The sequence below is a fragment of the Canis lupus genome, chromosome 19, assembly GCF_011100685.1.
Source record: "Canis lupus familiaris isolate Mischka breed German Shepherd chromosome 19, alternate assembly UU_Cfam_GSD_1.0, whole genome shotgun sequence".
Classification (NCBI taxonomy): Eukaryota; Metazoa; Chordata; class Mammalia; order Carnivora; family Canidae; genus Canis; species Canis lupus.
The window spans coordinates 18,688,229-18,710,933 of record NC_049240.1 but is presented as its reverse complement, the minus strand read 5'-3'; the positions used below and the strand labels follow the sequence as shown (position 1 = coordinate 18,710,933).

The window sequence follows — 22,705 nt, the reverse complement described above, 5'->3', positions numbered from 1 at the left end:
TTTCTATCTTGTTTTTATTTACTAGCTTTCATTTGGCCTCCATTATGATACTTATAATTTCAGAGGGTTTTCTAGCATTCTTAGATTTAAAAGAGTTATCTAAGTTTCTTTTGCTCTGCTTTATAACCATGACTATAAAGGTGAACTGAGCAATCTTTTACCCTAAGACAAGATCTAGTTCTCTCATATTCTATAAATTGTATATGAAGCACTGGTACCATATGCTTCAAAAATATAATTCAGATTTTAAAATTATTAGCATTCTCTTTAAAAAAAAAACCCCATATAATAGACATTGTCACTTAATAGACTCTTTCTCCCAAAATACGTTGTATTTCTGCAGCTCAGATTCGAGTAACATTTGAATACCAACTGAGGATACAAAATGAATTGCAAAAGGACATTTTATTTAAGATTTATGTTCTGCCAGATTTAGATTGAAATTTGATTTTTATGAAGGATTACTAAGAAAGAGTTTTAATTCTGTCGTTGGGCACAACTTTTTTGAAAAATTGTTTTAAAGGTGGTATGTTCCTATACTGTTGATTTAGTTAACCTCTTTTTTTTTTTTTTTTTTAAGTTGAAGTTACCAGGTTAAAGCTAAGTGGTAGTAAATATTTCAGATTTAAAGTTAGATATGTACTGGAGATAGGTCCATAACCTTAGGAGATTAATCATATAAGATTGACATCATGGCAGTCATTTTTATTTCTCATAAAATGTCAAAGGAAAAGACAAGGCTGATAAATCATGTCTGTGACCTAAATGTGGAAGTTCTTATTAACAGAAAATTATTTTTAAATTATTTGCATTCTTTAAGTGGCATTCATATGGTGGCACATGTTGTCATAGCATCTTGAAACTAGAGTTTCAGAGTCAGCCAGGTATTGTCACATGCAGAATGTAAGATAAAGCTGCAGTTAAATTCTTAAAAGCATAAAATAAAAATGTTGGATATGGAATATTACAAGTCATCTAAGGTTGCTGTTTCATTCTGCAGATTAGAAACTAAAGCTTAAAAAGTCTAGTGATTCTATTTATATTTAGATAATAATCTTTGGGCGAAAAATTAACAGTACAGTATTTAATCACTAGCATAATTTTATTGAAAACTACTTTTGGGGATGATTTCTGTGCAGGTGTAGTTCCAGATGGCACCTATGAAGTATGTTCTAGGACTACGGGACAAGCAGCTGCTGGTAAGTTCATGATTGGTATTACCTGTTTTACATATATGAGTTAGAATTTTGCCTTTTTATATATATATGTAAATATACATATATACACACATATGTGTCATTTTTATTAACATTAAGAGAGTCTTTTAACTGAATTAATTCTGGTGTTCCTTGATTTTAAAAACAATTTTTGTAATAATATTAGCATATTTTTATTTAACAACTATTAATTAGACACTTGCTAATATACTGTAAAACGTTTTGGGAAAGACAGAGGTGAATAAGATATACTTTTTACCCTGAATAAATTTAAATGCTAATATTGTCAAGGCGCTGTAGCATAAGTAAGTTGTAATAAGTGGTAAGTTCAATAAAATATAAAATTCTAATTGCTGCTAAACTCGAGGGGAGAGAAAAATTTCAAATTTAGAAGGATAGTAGGATCAGAGAAAGCTTAATATTTAACAAGCATTTGAATAGGGATTTGATAGATAAAATTGTTTCTGAAGCAAAAACTGAGAGAGTATGCATCAGGAAATTCAGGCAGACAGATTAGTTATGTTATGAAAACAGTGTCTAGTTAGAATTGTCCAGACTGGGCAGAAAAGAGTTATCTGAAAAATAACTTGGGAAAAATGTTAAATCTCAAATTAAGGAGTCTGGACTTAATTTGGTGGACAGTGGGAAAGCCACTGAGTTTTTGTGAGCAAGAAAGCAGACACTTTCAAGGATTGGAGAAGAAAAAAAAAATCTTAGGAAACTGCTTAGGAGGTAACTCTAGAAGTTATAACCTATCTTGACTAAGATGATAGCTCAGTGTAAATTTTATTGATTTTACTTCTTATAAAGTAAGGGTAAGCTAAAGGAAGATATTTATTTAAGGGCTCTTAAAATGTCAGTGGGAGTAGAAGCTGATGAAAGTTAGATTTCCTTTCTCTTCTTACTGTTTCCTGTTATCTTCCCCAAGCCTAGCCTTGGTGCTCATCCTAAGTAAATTGTCTCAGAAAGTAGCAAGGCCAATTGTCTCACTGACAGAGAACTGAAAAGGTTAGGAAATATCCAAGAGTAATAATGTTAGAAGAAAGGGTGATGGCTGAGGTAAACATACATATTTGGAGAAAAGTCACATAAAAGTCTTTGTCAGGGCTCTAGTTACTAAGTGACAACAACTCTCTCAAACTAGCTTAACCAAAATGGGGAGTTTATTAAAAGGATATATGCCTGTCACAGTTAAACTTAGGAATGGCTCTTTCAATGAGGATAAGGAACTAGTAGGTCAACTCAGGGGCCCTCAGGAACTACCAGATCCAAGATTTCAACTGCCACCGGGGCTCTTCTCTTTGCTCCTCTCTAGCTGCTTCATTTTCTTCATACTGCTGACCCCAAGTCAGGAGACATCGCTGCCAAAAGCTCAAGGAGACTCATTCCCCCACCCTCAATCGCTAGAGAGGGACTGTGGTTTTCTCAAGTCCAGGGAAGGGTTTTTAGTTTTCCAACTTTGACTTTCACCTGGCCTACTTATCTAATTCTGGCAAATGAGTAAGGGTCATGGCAGTTCCAACTATAGCTGTTGAAGGGTAGGTCAGCTCAGGAGTAGGGAGAAGAGGGAATCTGTAGTTCACAGGAGAAAGAAGGGTGCTGCACAGAGGAAGCAAGAGATGTACACTCCACAAAGGGCAATCGATCCCAGACCTAGCTGTGAGAGAGATTAGTTGTTACAAAAGGCTGTCATCCATTTTATTCCTTAAATATGGGATTATTTAAATTTCTGTGCTCAAGACTTACCAAAAATGCCACTTCTTTTTTTAAACAGAAAGTAGTAGTGCTGGAACATGGACACTCAACGTTTTGTGGAAAATGTGTGGGATCGACGTCCACATGGATCCTAACATTGGCAAAAGACTAAATGCACTGGGCAATACCCTTACGACACTGACAGGAGAGGAGGACATAGATGACATTGCTGATCTCAATTCAGTGAACATAGCTGACCTGTCAGATGAGGATGAAGTTGACACTATGTCTCCCACTATCCATACTGTAAGTAAACTCACTGTTAGACTTTACTGGACTGGCCTTTACCCTGAGACAGGGAAAAGATTGATTTAATGTTATTTATTCTATTGTAGTTGATCATTGTATAGGGAGGAAGAGAGTGGTGGTTCCCTGTGTCTTCGCTTTGTAATGTTTTTTAATTTCATGATACTGTCTTTTAATTAATAGTTTTCAGAACTGTCAATAAACTTAGTAGCCTTAACCTAAAGGTAGTGTACTAATGTTAAAAGCAAAGTGAAAGCAAACCTGTAGAGACAGAAAGTACATTAGTAATTGCCAAGAGCTACCTCAGAGTCAGGGATGGGGAATGAGAAGAGACTGCTCTTGGTTATGAGGTTTCATTTGGGGGGAGGGTGGCAAAAATGTTCTAAACAGGTTGTGGTGATCGTTGTACAATTTAGTGAATATACTCAAAACCACTGAATTATATACATTTTAAATGGGTGAATTTTATGGCATGTGGATTATATCAATAAAGGTGCTAAAAATGAATCTCAAAAGGAAAGTGCATGCATACAAAATAAAGTATACATTTAAAAAGACGTATTTCCATCTATACTGTATATTTTATAGTATAAATGATTTGGTGGTTGAAAAGCAAGCTCCTCTGTTTTTGTTCTGGTATGGGTTTAAAAACTTTTTAAATTATCTTTAACTATTGTTTCGTCAAATAGTCTTGTTCTTGGAAAGAAATTTTTTAAAAATTAATGTTACTGTTTATCATTTAGAGTTCAGATGGAAGTTCAGTAGGTGGAGATGGCCACAAGCTCACCTTTGGGCAGCGACTTGTAAATCACCTGCTAGGCCTGACGCCCCCAAATCAGCGCTATTCTGTTCCTGCAGAGTATCTGTGTGACTCAGAGATGTGGGGCTCCCCTCAGTCTAGCCAGTCCCATTTGAAAGCATGCAGAGCTCACTCATGGGGAAACGTAGGTAGCAACTACATAGATTCCTTGTGAAAATGAAGGGATTTGAATCACTGGAGAATTCCAATCATGCTACTTGATATAGATGGCTTTGATTCTTGCATGCTTCCTTTGATTTAAGGTGTTATTTTTGTGATAGTATAGATTTTCTGGTTGACCTGAGGTTGGTATTGACAGACATGCTTTTGATTTTTCAGGAAGCTATAGATTATCGAAGACAAGGAGCATCTTGTAGCCAGCCAGGAGAACTTAGAGGAAGAAAAATTATGAAGCGTATAGTGGATATCAGAGAACTGAATGAACAAGCCAAAGTAATAGATGATCTTAAGTATGTGTAATGATTTTTATGTGATATAATATTTTAATAATAGAATCATCGAATTTTAAATGTGGAGAAAACTGGATTTGGGGCAGTACAACTTAATTTATAAATGAGATCACCAAGGTCCAGAAGAGTTTGATAACTTGCCCGAGATCATACATTCATTAGTGATAAAGTTACGCATGAATTCCTAGTCCAGCACTCATCACAGCTCTCCATTTCTAGGTAGCTTATGACTGACTTTGTATTACATATACATGTCTCTACATGTGTATATACACTTACACATATCTTCACATGTATATGTTGATATATGTATTAGTCTTTTGTTGACATTGGTATTTCTGGAATGTTAATCTTTAAGAAAGGATACAAATCTAGCATTTATTAAGTACCTATTGTGAATCTGGCATGTTATTTCAACATAATCCTCAGGAGATTTCTGTGAGGTTATATGGCATTATCCAAACTGGCTCAGAGCCCTTAAAGAAGTGGAATTTGAACTGGGGTGTGTCTAAATTCAAAGTTCACACTTTTTTTTTTGCCGGCTTGTGGTAGCAATTCTCTAGAACTGAGGTGGATATAGGGTAAGTAGAGAGGGGGCAGTAAGTGGTGGTAATTTTTTCTTTATCTGTTGCCTGCTGCATAGTACTGATTAAATAATACTTGCCCTAGAAGACTAAATATCCTTCTTGTCAAACTTTGAAAAATTTTTGCTTTCCTAAAAGGTGATAGTTTTCCTCATCTTTTTAATCTTCATACACCACTTATGTCTGTGATTTTTGCATTCAAGGACTTTAGACAGATATGTGCATTTTGTATAATGAAAGGTATTACCTAAAAACTAGTCTGTAAATTAATTACAATACAGTGATTCACATTTTCCTGTTTTTACATCACAGTTTGAGTTTTGCTCTCGGCATTAACAATGGCTTGAAGCAAAATATACTTCCTCCCCTAAAATTTTACCTGAGGCTTAAATTTATGTAGAATTTTACATACATTCTTCTGCAGTTGGTCTGTATCCTTTATGAGATTGTCAGAGCCTCTTAATGCAGAAGTAAAAAAGAGCCATTTTCTAAAACTTTAGAAAGCTTTTTTATAATTATGGTGTATGATTGTTAACTCTATGGAGGATTTTGGCCTATCCATATATAATATAATATAATCTTTGATATTCTGATGAGTGAAAGAATTAAAAAGGAGCAAATAAAAATCAATCTTGCTTTGTTACCTTTTTACACTAATTACCATATTTGTTTTGCATCCAGAAAATTGGGTGCAAGTGAAGGAACCATAAACCAGGAAATTCAACGTTATCAGCAGTTAGAATCTGTTGCTGTGAATGATATTAGAAGAGATGTTCGTAAGAAATTACGGAGGTCCAGTATGCGAGTGAGTAAATTTAAGAAGAATTTTGTTAGAGTAGACCATTCTTTTATTTTTTACTTTATGAAACTTTGTGACAGTACTTAAGTTCTCTTTCTTTCTCCATTGCTAGTGATAATAGCACTTGATTTGTATATCTCACATCTACACTGTTTAAAGCCCTTTACATTTAACAACCCATTAAATCTTTACAGTAGCCAAATGAGGTAGCTTGTATTATGTTCCCCATTATAAAAATGAGGAAACTGAGACAGAGAGAAGTCAAGTAATTTGACCAAGGTTATATAGCAGTGGGACTCTACAGTCTGTCCTTAGCCACTGGGTTTTGTCTTCCTTTCATGAAACTGTGTTTTCTTTTTAGTCTCTAACTCAAATATGAGTCTTTTGACATGTCCATTTTGCTCCTGTCCCATTTTCCACAGCTGACCTTACCTCTCAGCCACTATGTACTCAGCACTTCATTCATTCTCTTTTCTTTGCACGTTTAGTTGTCCCATCTAGAATTGTAGTCTCTTAAATAAAAAGTTACTTATCATTGACCCCATTTCCTACCACATTTTTTGGGATTTAGTACAATTGCTGAACAAGTGAAACAAATATGTAAATACATGTACTATAAACATATATTAGAAAATAGTTCTAAAACATATTCAAGTAGAAGTAGATTGCTTTAGGGCAAAGTGGTCTTGTTAGTGGAAAGACTTTTTAAAAAAAAAAAAAAAAGATAGATTCTTAACCTTTTTTTTAAATCAACAGAACCCTCAATTTTTTGATGGCACCTTGATACATTAAAAACATTAAATCAGAGCTGCTGGGACCAGAGAAAGTAGGGAAAGGTTGCAGGAATCCAGGGTTCATTGGCTTGAACTTTCAACTTTCTTGATCACCACAAACTCCCAGACACCCTAGTTTGAATACTGTTCTAAATTATTTAAATTGAAGGTAAAATCCAATTTGAATTATTTGTAACTGGCTTCTGGTGATAATAAATGGATAATGATGATCTGTATTGCATAAGTCTGTTTTTAAAATTTTTGCTACTATGTGCCTAACAATCATACAGTAGAATTAAAATATTGCTTACGTACTATTTATAAGGTAGTTTATGCTTGGTAATTGTTAACAATAAAACTAGGTAGAGAATTAGGGAAATTCTCTAAGTTTTATCTGTGTTCTGAGCATGTATTTCATCTGTCTTTTCCCCCTCTCTTCCCCCTCAGTCCTCTTGCATTCCACACCTCCATTGTCTTAGAATCTTTTCAGTATCTAGCCCCTAACTACACATTTGGAAAAGAGGGATTTGGATACAAGTAAAGTGTTGACCTTGCCCCTTCCTTTCCTCTCCTATAATATAGAGTGCCATGGCAGGGGTGCCCATTAATGGTACTTAAGATGATCATGCCCCCCCCACCTCGAGCCTCTCCCTCGAGCCTCTCCCTCTCTCCTTCCTGCTCTCCTCTGATCTCCCTTTCACCTCCTCCCACTACCCAGCTTTCTCCCAGAATCTTTCCTTTTAATTCTCATTTTATTTTGCCTTTCTTTCCTTTTTGTTTCCTTTCTTTCTACCTTATTTCTGTACCCAATCTTTTTCTTTTCTCTCTCAGGCTAGATGGTGAATCATATTTCCGTTATACAGCTCTTCTAATTGACATTAGGACTAAAGAGTAGCTAAGTCCTGCTCTGCTTTGATCCACCTATACTGCTAAGTGACATTTAAAGTCAAATTTAAAGTAATATGTTATTGACCTGGGGGAAACATACTGTTTTGTTGAATAGAATATTTTATCTGTAGTCAGATATTACAATAAGCAACTGTCTAAAGTCTCTCTCCCTCTCCTATTTTATTAGGCTGCTTCTCTGAAGGATAAGTGGGGTTTGGGTTACAAACCAAGTTACAGTCGTTCAAAAAGCATTTCTGCTTCTGGAAGACCTCCTCTTAAACGAATGGAAAGGACAAGGTAATATATATTTCAACCACTGAAACAAGTAATAAAATTGCTAACTCCTTTACGAAAATCCACTACTTATTTATTGTGTTCTATTTGGGGAAATTACACAATTAAGGGAGCAAAAATGAACCTTATTAATCAAATACCAGTAATAATGGATAATATCAAACTAAACAGTTTATTTAAGGAATTCCTGCATTGTATTTATACCGCAATCATCTTTAGTAAAATAGTGCTTTGCTATTTAGACAAGTTTATGTATAAACTTACAGACTATTCAAAGAAATGAGTATGTGCAGATTAGTAGCTTCTGGTATGTTTGTCATTTTAGAAAAGGTATGACTACATACATATTTAGCATATAAAAAATGGAAATTCTACATATTAAAGAAAAATACTATCTTACTAATAAATGAGGACTTAAAATAAGAAGTATAAATTTTTTTATATGGTTTAGTTTCAGAAAACCTTATGTTAATCAAAACATTCAGTGTTTTATTTTTTTTTTCCTATGGGATGTTAAAGATTAAGAAATGGGATACCAAAAATTTAATCCTTAGATAAGGTAAATATTTAGAAATATTTAGAATATTATTGTCATTTGTTAGGCTTTTTTATAAAGTCTAGGGGCTTTTTAAAAAATACTTAAATTGTTTTATAACTTTATATTTTACTTCCAGTTCTCGAATAGGAGAAACTGAGGAGCTCCCTGAAATCCGTGTGGATGCAGCATCTCCTGGACCCAGAGTAACTTTCAATATTCAAGATACAGTAAGAGAGTTATTATTTGTTAAAGATACACCGGTGCCAAATAATTTTAGTAATTACGAAATTATAGTAGTTATGAAGTTTCAAAATATGAATTCCTACCTACAATGAAAGTGAGGATTGTGATAGGTGAACTGTCTATAAATTACCAAACAGGGCATCCCTGTGTTATCATTTGAGAGTCATGCTGCTCATGTTAGTGTTTCACCTAGAATAAAGATTCCATTCTGCTTGCTCTTAGGTAGAAAGTCTTTGTCGAATAATTTTCCTTTCATGTATGAATCCACATTAAATTAGGTCTTATAGACAAGCATAGTTGTAGAATGTTTGTACTTATGTATTTATCTTATTATTTAGTTCATATAGAAGTAATAGCAGAAACCAGAAGTCAAAAGGTCAGCTTAAAAGTTATATTTAATTTTATATATGTTAAAATTTATGTTAACACATTTATTTTGTTTCTTGAATGTTTGCTTTTAAACCATTGTTTTTTTGTTTTTCATAATTTTTATATATTTTCTTATTATTTTAATTAAGTTGAAAAAAACAATATGGGGAAGTACGCCACAATCCAGCTGTCCTGGGGAAGGGTATTTTCAGGTACTTATTAAGAACAACATAAATTTTGCTTTAAAACTGATTAACCGTCCTAAAAATCTGCTTTCAAAACATCTTTCTCTCATTTTATACTAAACTCAGACCTCAAAAATATTTTACATAAAGCTTTAAGATTGTTTGAATTCTTTTTCATCACATATGTTTTATAAGCTCTTGCATGAATAGATTTTAGTTCTGTACTTCTTTGTATAATACTAATTATTGAATCTCCAAAATTATAGACTAAATCAGCTTACCAAATTAGCCAAGTCATAAATCAAAACCTGCTGTTTATTATTTATTTGCTAATCCCTAAGCAAATCTCTTTCCTCTACATTCAACCACAAAACAAATCTTTTCTTTAAAAAAATTTTTTAACTAATTGAAACTAGAATCAAACTTCTCTCAGGACAACAAATTAACCATTGAATGTTATTTCTTTGGAGTCACTGTATACATATAAAAAACCATATATGTATAAAAACAATCCATTTAAAAATTATTCTGTTCAAAACAGTGTGGAAAATGTGCTACCCAGGCACTTATAAGTTGAATAAACATTTTTATGAACCATATATTTTCCCTAAATATAAGTCATGCAAAGAAAGTTGAATTTTAAAAATATATCTGTATACTAGGCATATAAATCTTTGTCTAGGAATTTTCTGTCAAGTTTCATTAAAAACTGGTACTTATTCCACATACATCTTGTTTCTCTGCCCTCTTACACTATAGTCTTAGTACATATCCTGTAGTTACACTGAATTTAGTCAAACTAAATTTTGTTTTAAGACGATGAGATTATAGGGAGCTTGATAAACATGCCCTTTTTTTCTAAAAATGCAAATAAATGGAAATAAATCATTTACAGAACTGAATCAAGGGCCTCTCCTAATTGACTTTTCCCCATCCACCTTTTTTTATGGAGACATATAACATTATATCAGTTTCAGATGTAAAACTAATGATTTGATTTATGAGTATATTTTGAAATGATTAAGTAATTCTTAAAGGCATCAGTATTTGAATTGGTTCAAGTCCTATTTTTTTTAAATAGTATATGCTATTTGTAAAAAAAAATAGCATATAAAAATAAAAAGTGGGATCCCTGGGTGGCGCAGCAGTTTAGCGCCTGCCTTTGGCCCAGGGCGTGATCCTGGAGACCCGTGATCGAATCCCATGTCGGGCTCCTGGTGCATGGAGCCTGTTTCTCCCTCTGCCTATGTCTCTGCCCCTCTCTCTCTCTCTCTCTCTCTCTCTCTCTCTCTCTCTCTCTCTGTGACTATCATAAATAAATTAAAATAAAATAAAATAAAAAGTTATAAAATAGATCATTAGGGCATGGGTAAATATAAAATAAATATAAAACAGATATTCACACAAATTCTTCAATTTTAAAAATTGAAGGTATTCTGATAAAATCTGTTTTATTTATCAAATAACATATCATAAAAAGTGAGGAAAAGCTGGATTCTGCATGTTTGAAATTTTTATTACAGTATTCTGTCTTCATGTATCTAATTTTCTTGTATCTAATAGCATCAATAAATTGCATTACCTTGCACATTTTCAAAGGATATTTAAGCAACTCTCAAAATTGGGAATATAAATTAGATCATAGAAAATTTTATTGTTTTGGTGTTTTTTTTTAATCTACTTAAATACAATGGCCTCCTGGTATGATTCTCAGCGACATAGTGTGTATAATAAACCATTCACCTTAAAAATAGTATTCTTAAGTTTGATTATCTTTAACTACATAACGATTGGGGCATCACTCTTCAACCAATTAGCGACTCATTTTTAGAAGCTATCTATAAAAAAATATCCAGAAACATGAAGTACTCTCTGTACAGACACTGCATGCTCTATCATCACTAATTGCTCTCTTGCCCCTCTGATTTACAGTTGATTTTACATTATTTGCTTTGTCTCCACAGCATGTTTAACTTTGTTAAGAATTATACAATATGTGCTAATTAACAGGTTGATATAGGCTTATATACAGTAAAATTTCACACTAATTTTAGTATATCAGTAGTGTGACTTTCTGTGGAATGATCTGCTTCCTTCCTTGGTGTGCCATTTCAAATGTTCGTAAATCTGGCTTTCTTTCAGTTTAGAGTGAAGAAATTCAATTCTGAGAGAATTTTAAATGTTTAAACATATATTTTTTCTTTTCCTTTTTTTAATTAAGAGATGTATAACATGAACCTGATTCACGTCTTCTCTTTTTATAATCAATCAGTTTCCAGAGGAGACAGAACTCGACCTTTTGTCAGTAACCATTGAAGGTCCATCCCATTACTCCTCAAACAGTGAAGGATCATATTCCGTGTTCAGTTCTGCCAAAACTCCAGGAGGCTATTCATCAGGCATTCCTTTCCAACCTGAAGAGGGCCGACGGGATGACAGTTTATCTTCTTCTAGTGAAGATTCTGAGAAGGATGAAAAGGACGAAGACCATGAGAGGGAAAGGTTTTATATTTACAGGAAACCCTCGTAAGTGGCCTTTTTGTTTTGAGACCTGTGGGTAGTATTTCAGAGTCTAGAACTGAGCTTTAAGGTTTTATGTGTAACTGTTAACTTTTATAGAAAAAAATTCTTAATGTGCCTAGCCACAGGAAGACTGAGACATAGCCATAGTTTACTAATGTAGTTTAGCTCTATATGGCATTATTTTTTTCTTTCCCTATTCTTCAGTCTTTTAATAAAATCAGGAAAATAGCATTTTACAATTTGCAAAAATGAAATCTCCTCAAAAATGTAGAACATAGTTCATACACTGATATTCGGACCCCTTACTAGCAGTGATTGAGCCTCTGTCCTCAACACCTAGCACGTTGCCTGGGACATAATAGTTACTGAGTGCATGATTGTTGAATGAAATGTGACTCCATCAAACTCAGAAAAAACTTCAAATGATATGAGCTAGTTGAGTAATAAGTGTGGATTTATAAAACAGTATATTTGTTTATAGACTCTTGGTCACATATTAGGAAATAGTTTGTTGAAAACTCTTGCAATTTAATACAATGTAATAATTGGTTGTTCTTTCCCTAGACATACATCTCGTAAAAAAGCAACAGGCTTTGCTGCTGTTCATCAGCTATTTACAGAACGCTGGCCCACAGCTCCAGTCAACCGAAGTCTTAGTGGCACAGCCACAGAGAGAAATATTGACTTTGAACTTGATATACGGGTTGAAATTGATAGTGGAAAATGTGTTCTCCACCCAACTACCCTTCTACAAGAGCATGATGATATAAGCTTGAGAAGGTAAGAAATTGGTCAGAAAAGGGTACATGTAACTTTATTTGTTAGAACTACTATTGATATATATCACTGAATTACAAACAACTTTTTCATCCATGACCCAAAATGCAGATTTAAAGAGTGGATTTAATCATAGTTGTAAATTTGAGTGGTTATTTTGTATAACATATTATTTCTTTAAATAAGTATATAAAATTTTCTGGCAACTAGAAATGCATGTCTGCTTTAGATTCTAGCAATTTAATTAAAAGAGTTGTATCTTTGGAATTATCCTTTAAACAAGCACGGATTTCTCAGTCTCTGTTCTTGTATTATGGACATTTCTATTTTAAAGAACAGTGCAGTACTCAAAGAGATCTTGAGGTTTTTTTCCCCCTTAAAATAAGTTTATTTAAGTACAAAGTGAGTTGAAGAAAAATAGAAGTGTCTTGGGGCCTTCCCAGGCAGGTGTGTCCTCCTGGGACAGGTCCCCTGCTGGACATGGGGGCCCCTTGAGGCTGTGCTGCCTCTCAGAGCAGGGCGAGGAGTCAGGAGCAGGGCGAGGAGTCATCAGAGTCAGAGCCGCACAGGTGGTGCCCAGGCCTCACAGGAGCTGGGGACAGTGGAGAGGCCACCCTGATTATTTAGAGTTTTGATGAATTCAAAAAGAAATAGAGATTGGGAAACTGGGACAAAGAGGTCTCAGTATACTGAGATATAGGATATAGCTGCAGCTTTACCATTTGTCTCCATCATTGAAAAAGTGGTGGTACAAACAGGCTTAAGATTAGATTATTTTTTTCTTTGAATTTTTGCTTTTCTTTCCTAATGTTAAAAAGAGCTAAAGAAAATAATAATTGAGGGGGTAGATGGGGAGTGGGTGGATATGCTGATTTTAAAAAAGGGCAGAATGCTGACAATTGTGGAAGCTGGGGAGATGGAGCCACAGGAGTTCACAGTATACCATTCTGTTTACTTTTTGCATGTTTGAAATTTTTCATAATGAAAGATTTTAGGGACACCTGGCTGGCTTGGTCCATAGAGCATGTAACTTGATCCTCAGGGTCATGAGTTTGAGCTCCATGTTGGGTATAAAGATTATATATATTTTTTTAATTTTTTTAATGGTCTATTTGTCTAAGGAAGGTGTCATAATATGGGAAGATAAAAAGGCACTTAAACAGTTAAATTCCTACAAATGTGTAGAAGTAATGATAAAAAGCATGTTAATTCAGTACAATAAATTGCTGATATTCAGCTGGTTTTGCTTATGTAAAGGGCAATTTCTTTTGGCTCAACATAATATGTTCATATGAAACAGCTAGGACCTCAGGAAAGACTAAAGGTAACAACTGCCCTATGTGGTTATGGAGCATACAACACGAACATCATCTATGCATGCTGTTAACCAGTTTAGCTACAGACACTGATGAGCTTTACTTCTTCAACTTTATTAATGAAGGATTATATCCCACTTATGTATAAATAAAAGTTGGATTCTAAACAAAAGGAGATAAATGTCCTTTTTTAAAAAAGATAAAAATCATTTTTCTATTTATAGGAGTTATGATAGAAGTTCCAGGAGTTTAGATCAAGATTCTCCTTCAAAAAAGAAGAAGTTTCAAACTAATTATGCTTCTACCACCCATTTAATGACTGGCAAGAAAGTGCCATCATCTCTGCAGACAAAGCCTAGTGATTTAGAAACAACAGTATTTTACATTCCTGGAGTTGATGTAAAGGTAAAAGAACCTAAAAGTCTAGGATTAAATTATTCTAAGCACTGTTTATTTTCTATTGTACAGGTTCTTCCTTTACTGATTATATTAAAGTGAGACTTTCCAACATTTTTCTGTGATGTAGCTATATTCTAAACATAAGAAGATCCAATTTCAGGTTGCCCCTTTTACAGAGCTTTTCCATTAAAATTTAGCAGTAAGAAGTTGACTTTTTTATGCATTGATATTCCTAACATTTGATAAACCTTTCCTAGTCCAACTTTAAACACCTATTTTTTAGATTTTAGAATTATAGAATCCTATAACATTAAGCTAGAAAGAAATTATCTGGGATGACTTTTTCAATTTTAAATGAAAAACAACTAAGAATCTTGCTAGTATCACAGCGTTGACTTGTAAAAACTGGAACTGGGTCTTCTGACTCCTGGATGTTCTTTCTTCCACATTTTGTACATTTGTTGGTTTTTCTCACCTTCATTATTTTAATTTTGAAAGTTTATTTGTCTTAATACAGTTGCATTACAATTCCAAGACACTAAAGACCGAATCACCCAATGCCTCCAGAGGATCTTCCTTGCCAAGAACCCTCTCTAAAGAGTCCAAGCTGTATGGTATGAAAGATAGTGCACCATCTCCTCCTTCTCCTCCTTTACCTTGCACTGTCCAGAGCAAGACTAACACCTTACTTCCTCCCCAACCCCCACCTATTCCCTCAGGTATTTCAGGAAAATATACTTTATTTTTAATTTTTTTTTGGCAACTTTTTAGTCATCACCTACTTCCTACTTGCTCTATTGAGAATTTCTTGCAAATTCACATGTTAAAGAAAAAAAATAACATAAACTTGTCAATAATGACTCCATAAAGTTCACATATGGAAGAGTGGCCCAACGACTTTTGGCTATTTTTCAAACTGATACTACCTTAGAATATCAATGTTAGAAGAAACTTAATATACTAAATAGTTTATTTATTTAACTTTTTAGATCTATTTATGTAGAAAAATTTTTATCTAGTTCATATTTGGGAGCTAGATGAAAACATCAGACTTATACATTTAAGACAAAGTACATTGGTCTTAATCACATTTGTTAATCATCTATTATTGCATAATAAATGATCCCAAATCTGGTGGCTTATAACCTCAAACACAGTTTGTGTGGATCAGAAATTCAGGAGCAGTTTGGCTGGTGAATCTAACTTCACAGTTTTTCATAACATTGCAGTCAAGATGTTGGCTAAGGCTGCAGTCATCAGAGTGCTCAACGGGGTCTGGAAAATCTACTTCTAGCACATCCCATTCATATGGTGGGCAAACTGGTGCTTTAGTTCCTCCTCTACTGGGCTACTTGAGTGTTCTCATAACAAAGGAGCTAACTTTCCTCAAAAGGGATGATCCAAAAGAGAACATGGCTTAAAGTTGCAGTATCTTTTGTGGATTAGCCTTAGAAGTCATAAACCATCACTTCCACAATACCATACTGAGCATACAGGTCAGCCTTATTCAGTGCAGGAGAGAACTACACAAGGGCATGGATATCAGGAGGCAAGGACCACTAGAAGCTATTTTGGAATCTGACTACCACACCACATGAATAAGACCTTATATATATAGTAGAATTAAAAAAAGGGAGGCGGGTAGGAATATCAGACTGGGCAAGAATTAGTTCAAAATATTTCACTTGAGAGATGGAATTTGATGTATAAATCTTTAAAATAGCTAATAAACATAATGCATATTTTTATATCACTTTCCAATTTACAAGTTACATCTATGCCCAGTAAGTGCAGGACAGATATTATTATCCCCATTTTATAAAGGAGGGAAGTATAGGTTCATGGAAGTTGAACTGCTTTACTAGGTTTACAAAACTAGTATATGTTGAGGATAGAAACTTAAGCCAAAGTTAGCTAAGTCTTGGTTAACTATTATATCCTTTCTACTCACACAGAAATATTTGTTACGTAGAAGGAAAAAGGGATGGCAGTCCATGTAGGGAAGCACTATAAAGATCTACAAGCTAAGAAGAGCAGGAACATAGGAAAGCCTGAAAAAATTTTTCCTCACTTACCACAAGATATTGTTAGACTTCTCTATGTCTTAAGTAGACAAAATAATGCTAAATGAGATATTAAACAAATTATAAACTTGAAAAGCTGAAGCAACATTTGTGACCTAGAGCAAGTAGGAATAACTATTGTATTATATGCATCATAAATTATCTTTATATTCTTATATTAATATATCATATTTCTATCAATATGCTATTTTTATTGCATTCTTGTATGGTTTAGGTATAAGCTGCTTCACCTGATTAAACTGTCATATGTAGTTTTCTCACAAAATTTCTCACAAAATTATTATATGTTGTATGGGAACTATTAAATTCACCTCACATTTGTAAATGTTCTAGCCAAAGGAAAAGGAAGTGGAGGAGTAAAAACAGCCAAATTATATGCTTGGGTGGCACTTCAGTCATTGCCAGAAGAAATGGTTATTAGTCCCTGCCTATTAGACTTCCTGGAAAAAGCTCTGGAAACTATCCCAATTACACCAATTGAAAGGAATTATACAAGTAAGTATCCTCCTTAGATATTTACTTCCCCATCACAATTTTTTCTTTCTATAGAAAGGACAAGCACAGAGTGCTTTGTGGGGGTGCTTAGGGAGGAGGAGAAAGAGAATCTTAAGCAGGCTCCATGCCCCAAACAGAGCCCAACGTGGGCCTTGATCTCAGGATGCTGAGATCATGACCTGAGCTGAAATCAAGTCAGATGCTCAACCGACTGAGCCGCCCAGGCACCACTCTATCACATAATACTTTCAAAATTCTATTTCTTAGAAGGATTTGTAATGCTATTATATATTATTATATAATATATTCAGTGATCAAGAATTATAAAACTGGGACACCTGGTGGCTCAATGGTTTGGCGCCTGCCTTCGGCCCAGGGTGTGATCCTGGAGACCTGGGATCGAGTCCCGCATCGGGCTCCCTGCATGGAGCCTGCTTCTCTCTCTCTGCCTCTCTCTCTGCCTGTGTCTCTGCCTCTCTCTCTGTATCTCTCATGAATAAATAAATAAAATATTTAAAAAAAAGAATTATAGAACTGAAAAAGAACTTGAGAAATCATCTAGTCCTTGTTTACAAAAAAATAAATTAAGTCCTGGTGAGATTAAATGATTTTCCCATGGCCACAGCTAGTTAATGACAAAATTAACATCCTTAATTCCTATATTAGCTTCCCTCTTGACTGGAAACTTCTTGATGGTAAAGGCTTAATTTTCTTTGTACAGTGTTCGTTATAATAGCAGGAAAGTCAGAATTTGGAGAAATGAGCAAGAGGTTTGAATAAGGAAAGATGTATAGAATGATTGGCTATAGAAGTATGTTTCTGTGTGTTCATACCCCTGATATCAGTACTAGCATGAGAGAAAGGATCTTTTTTTTTTTTTTTTTTTTTTTTAATTTATTTTTTTATTGGTGTTCAATTTACTAACATACAGAATAACACCCAGTGCCCGTCACCCATTCACTCCCACCCCCCGCCCTCCTCCCCTTCTACCACCCCTAGTTCGTTTCCCAGAGTTAGCAGTCTTTATGTTCTGTCTCCCTTTCTGATATTTCCCACACATTTCTTCTCCCTTCCCTTATTTTCCCTTTCACTATTATTTATATTCCCCAAATGAATGAGAACATATAATGTTTGTCCTTCTCCGACTGACTTACTTCACTCAGCATAATACCCTCCAGTTCCATCCACGTTGAAGCAAATGGTGGGTATTTGTCATTTCTAATAGCTGAGTAATATTCCATTGTATACATAAACCACATCTTCTTTATCCATTCATCTTTCGTTGGACACCGAGGCTCCTTCCACAGTTTGGCTATCGTGGCCATTGCTGCTAGAAACATCGGGGTGCAGGTGTCCCGGCGTTTCATTGCATTTGTATCTTTGGGGTAAATCCCCAACAGTGCAATTGCTGGGTCGTAGGGCAGGTATATTTTTAACTGTTTGAGGAACCTCCACACAGTTTTCCAGAGTGGCTGCACCAGTTCACATTCCCACCAACAGTGTAAGAGGGTTCCCTTTTCTCCGCATCCTCTCCAACATTTGTTGTTTCCTGCCTTGTTAATTTTCCCCATTCTCACTGGTGTGAGGTGGTATCTCATTGTAGTTTTCATTTGTATTTCCCTGATGGCAAGTGATGCAGAGCATTTTCTCATATGCATGTTGGCCATGTCTATGTCTTCCTCTGTGAGATTTCTGTTCATGTCTTTTGCCCATTTCATGATTGGATTGTTTGTTTCTTTGGTGTTGAGTTTAATAAGTTCTTTATAGATCTTGGAAACTAGCCCTTTATCTGATATGTCATTTGCAAATATCTTCTCCCATTCTGTAGGTTGTCTTTGAGTTTTGTTGACTGTATCCTTTGCTGTGCAAAAGCTTCTTATCTTGATGAAGTCCCAATAGTTCATTTTTGCTTTTGTTTCTTTTGCCTTCGTGGATGTATCTTGCAAGAAGTTACTATGGCCGAGTTCAAAAAGGGTGTTGCCTGTGTTCTTCTCTAGGATTTTGATGGAATCTTGTCTCACATTTAGATCTTTCATCCATTTTGAGTTTATCTTTGTGTATGGTGAAAGAGAGTGGTCTAGTTTCATTCTTCTGCATGTGGATGTCCAATTTTCCCAGCACCATTTATTGAAGAGACTGTCTTTCTTCCAATGGATAGTCTTTCCTCCTTTATCGAATATTAGTTGCCCATAAAGTTCAGGGTCCACTTCTGGATTCTCTATTCTGTTCCACTGATCTATGTGTCTGTTTTTGTGCCAGTACCACACTGTCTTGATGACCACAGCTTTGTAGTACAACCTGAAATCTGGCATTGTGATGCCCCCAGATATGGTTTTCTTTTTTAAAATTCCCCTGGCTATTCGGGGTCTTTTCTGATTCCACACAAATCTTAAAATAATTTGTTCTAACTCTCTGAAGAAAGTCCATGGTATTTTGATAGGGATTGCATTAAACGTGTATATTGCCCTGGGTAACATTGACATTTTCACAATATTAATTCTGCCAATCCATGAGCATGGAATATTTTTCCATCTCTTTGTGTCTTCCTCAATTTCTTTCAGAAGTGTTCTATAGTTTTGAGGGTATAGATCCTTTACTTCTTTGGTGAGGTTTATTCCTAGGTATCTTATGCTTTTGGGTGCAATTGTAAATGGGATTGACTCCTTAATTTCTCTTTCTTCAGTCTCATTGTTAGTGTATAGAAATGCCACTGACTTCTGGGCATTGATTTTGTATCCTGCCACGCTACCGAATTGCTGTATGAGTTCTAGCAATCTTGGGGTGGAGACTTTTGGGTTTTCTATGTACAGTATCATGTCATCGGCGAAGAGGGAGAGTTTGACTTCTTCTTTGCCAATTTGAATGCCTTTAATGTCTTTTTGTTGTCTGATTGCTGAGGCTAGGACTTCCAGTACTATGTTGAATAGCAGTGGTGAGAGTGGACATCCCTGTCTTGTTCCTGATCTTAGGGGAAAGGCTCCCAGTGCTTCCCCATTGAGAATGATATTTGCTGTGGGCTTTTCGTAGATGGCTTTTAAGATGTCGAGGAATGTTCCCTCTATCCCTACACTCTGAAGAGTTTTGATCAGGAATGGATGCTGTATTTTGTCAAATGCTTTCTCTGCATCCAATGAGAGGATCATATGGTTCTTGGTTTTTCTCTTGCTGATATGATGAATCACATTGATTGTTTTACGGGTGTTGAACCAGCCTTGTGTCCCAGGGATAAATCCTACTTGGTCATGGTGAATAATTTTCTTAATGTACTCTTGGATCCTATTGGCCAGTATCTTGTTGAGAATTTTTGCATCCATGTTCATCAGGGATATTGGTCTGTAATTCTCCTTTTTGGCGGGGTCTTTGTCTGGCTTTGGAATTAAGGTGATGCTGGCTTCATAGAACGAATTTGGAAGTACTCCATCTCTTTCTATCTTTCCAAACAGCTTTAGGAGAATAGGTATGATTTCTTCTTTAAACGTTTGATAAAATTCTCCTGGGAAGCCATCTGGCCCTGGACTCTTGTGTCTTGGGAGGTTTTTGATGACTGCTTCAATTTCCTCCCTGGTTATTGGCCTGTTCAGGTTTTCTATTTCTTCCTGTTCCAGTTTTGGTAGTTTGTGGCTTTCCAGGAATGCGTCCATTTCTTCTAGATTGCCTAATTTATTGGCGTATAGCTGTTCATAATATGTTTTTAAAATCGTTTGTATTTCCTTGGTGTTGGTAGTGATCTCTCCTTTCTCATTCATGATTTTATTAATTTGAGTCTTCTCTCTCTTCTTTTTAATAAGGCTGGCTAATGGTTTATCTATCTTATTAATTCTTTCAAAGAACCAACTCCTGGTTCTGTTGATCTGTTCCACAGTTCTTCTGGTCTCGATTTCGTTGAGTTCTGCTCGAATCTTTATTAACTCCCTTCTTCTCTTGGGTGTAGGATCTATTTGCTGTTTTTTCTCTAGCTCCTTTATGTGTAAGGTTAGCTTTTGTATTTGAGTTCTTTCCAGTTTTTGAATGGATGCTTGTATTGCGATGTATTTCCCCCTTAGGACTGCTTTTGCTGCATCCCAAAGATTTTGAACGGTTGTATCTTCATTCTCATTAGTTTCCATGAATCTTTTTAATTCTTCCTTAATTTCCTGGTTGACCCTTTTATCTTTTAGCAGGATGGTCCTTAACCTCCATGTGTTTGAGGTCCTTCCAAACTTCTTGTTGTGATTTAGTTCTAATTTCAAGGCATTATGGTCCGAGAATATGCAGGGGACAATCCCAATCTTTTGGTATCGGTTCAGACCCGATTTGTGACCCAATATGTGGTCTATTCTGGAGAAAGTTCCATGTGCGCTTGAGAAGAATGTGTATTCGGTTGAGTTTGGATGTAAAGTTCTGTAGATATCTGTGAAATCCATCTGGTCCAGTGTATCATTTAAAGCTCTCGTTTCTTTGGAGATGTTTTGCTTAGAAGACCTATCGAGTATAGAAAGAGCTAGATTGAAGTCACCAAGTATAAGTGTATTATTATCTAAGTATTTCTTCACTTTGGTTAATAATTGATTTATATATTTGGCAGCTCCCACATTCGGAGCATATATATTGAGGATTGTTAAGTCCTCTTGTTGAATAGATCCTTTAAGTATGATATAGTGTCCCTCTTCATCTCTCACTACAGTCCTTGGGGTAAATTTTAGTTTATCTGATATAAGGATGGCTACCCCTGCTTTCTTTTGAGGACCATTCGAATGGTAAATGGTTCTCCAACCTTTTATTTTCAGGCTGTAGGTGTCCTTCTGTCTAAAATGAGTCTCTTGTAGACAGCAAATAGATGGGTCCTGCTTTTTTATCCAGTCTGAAACCCTGCGCCTTTTGATGGGGTCATTAAGCCCGTTCACATTCAGAGTTACTATTGAGAGATAGGAGTTTAGTGTCATCATGATATCTATTCAGTCTTTGTTTTTGTGGACTGTTCCACTGAACTTCTTCTTAAAGGGGAATTTTAAGAGTCCCCCTTAAAATTTCTTGCAGAGCTGGTTTGGAGGTCACATATTCTTTTAGTTGCTGCCTGTCTTGGAAGCTCTTTATCTCTCCTTCCATTTTGAATGAGAGCCTTGCTGGATAAAGTATTCTTGGTTGCATGTTCTTCTCCTTTAGGACCCTGAATATATCCTGCCAGCCCTTTCTGGCCTGCCAGGTCTCTGTGGAGAGGTCTGCTGTTACCCTAATACTCCTCCCCATAAAAGTCAGGGATTTCTTGTCTCTTGCTGCTTTAAGGATCTTCTCCTTATCTTTGGAATTTGCAAGCTTCACAATTAAATGTCGAGGTGTTGAACGGTTTTTATTGATTTTAGGGGGGGATCTCTCTATTTCCTGGATCTGAATGCCTGTTTCCCTTCCCAGATTAGGAAAGTTTTCAGCTAGAATTTGTTCAAATACATATTCTGGCCCTCTGTCCCTTTCGGCGCCCTCGGGAACCCCAATTAAACGTAGGTTTTTCTTCCTCAGGCTGTCGTTTATTTCCCTTAATCTATCTTCATGGTCTTTTAATTGTTTGTCTCTTTTTTCCTCAGTTTCCCTCTTTGCTATCAACTTGTCTTCTATGTCACTCACTCGTTCTTCCACCTCGTTAACCCTCGTCGTTAGGACTTCTAGTTTGGATTGCATCTCATTCAATTGATTTTTAATTTCTGCCTGATTAGCTCTAAATTCTGCAGTCATGAAGTCTCTTGAGTCCTTTATACTTTTTTCTAGAGCCACCAGTAGCTGTATAATAGTGCTTCTGAATTGGCTTTCTGACATTGAATTGTAATCCAGATTTTGTAACTCTGTGGGAGAGAGGACTGTTTCTGATTCTTTCTTTTGAGGTGAGGTTTTCCTTCTAGTCATTTTGCTCAGTGCAGAGTGGCCAAAAGCAAATTGTATTGGGAAAAAGAGAAAAAGAGAGGAGAGAAAGAAGGAAAGAA

The 22,705-nt window shown here is 35.4% G+C and overlaps 1 protein-coding gene across 4 annotated transcripts in view; it reads left to right on the top strand.

Moving 5' to 3' along the window:
* KIAA1109 (transmembrane protein KIAA1109 homolog) overlaps positions 1–22,705 on the top strand; it is a 210,643-nt gene that overhangs the window by 162,593 nt on the left and 25,345 nt on the right. For 2 of the 4 annotated variants that reach the window (XM_038564744.1, XM_038564745.1), the window contains exons 60-72: positions 1,140–1,199; positions 2,992–3,218; positions 3,962–4,162; positions 4,357–4,487; positions 5,753–5,876; positions 7,719–7,828; positions 8,500–8,590; positions 9,125–9,187; positions 11,433–11,686; positions 12,248–12,463; positions 14,001–14,181; positions 14,693–14,894; positions 16,593–16,754. In XM_038564744.1, coding sequence (XP_038420672.1) covers positions 1,140–1,199; positions 2,992–3,218; positions 3,962–4,162; positions 4,357–4,487; positions 5,753–5,876; positions 7,719–7,828; positions 8,500–8,590; positions 9,125–9,187; positions 11,433–11,686; positions 12,248–12,463; positions 14,001–14,181; positions 14,693–14,894; positions 16,593–16,754 — 2,022 coding nt within the window. The remainder of the gene's footprint in view (positions 1–1,139; positions 1,200–2,991; positions 3,219–3,961; positions 4,163–4,356; positions 4,488–5,752; positions 5,877–7,718; positions 7,829–8,499; positions 8,591–9,124; positions 9,188–11,432; positions 11,687–12,247; positions 12,464–14,000; positions 14,182–14,692; positions 14,895–16,592; positions 16,755–22,705) is intronic. The other 2 variants (XM_038564746.1, XM_038564747.1) reach the window with 2 other exon arrangements.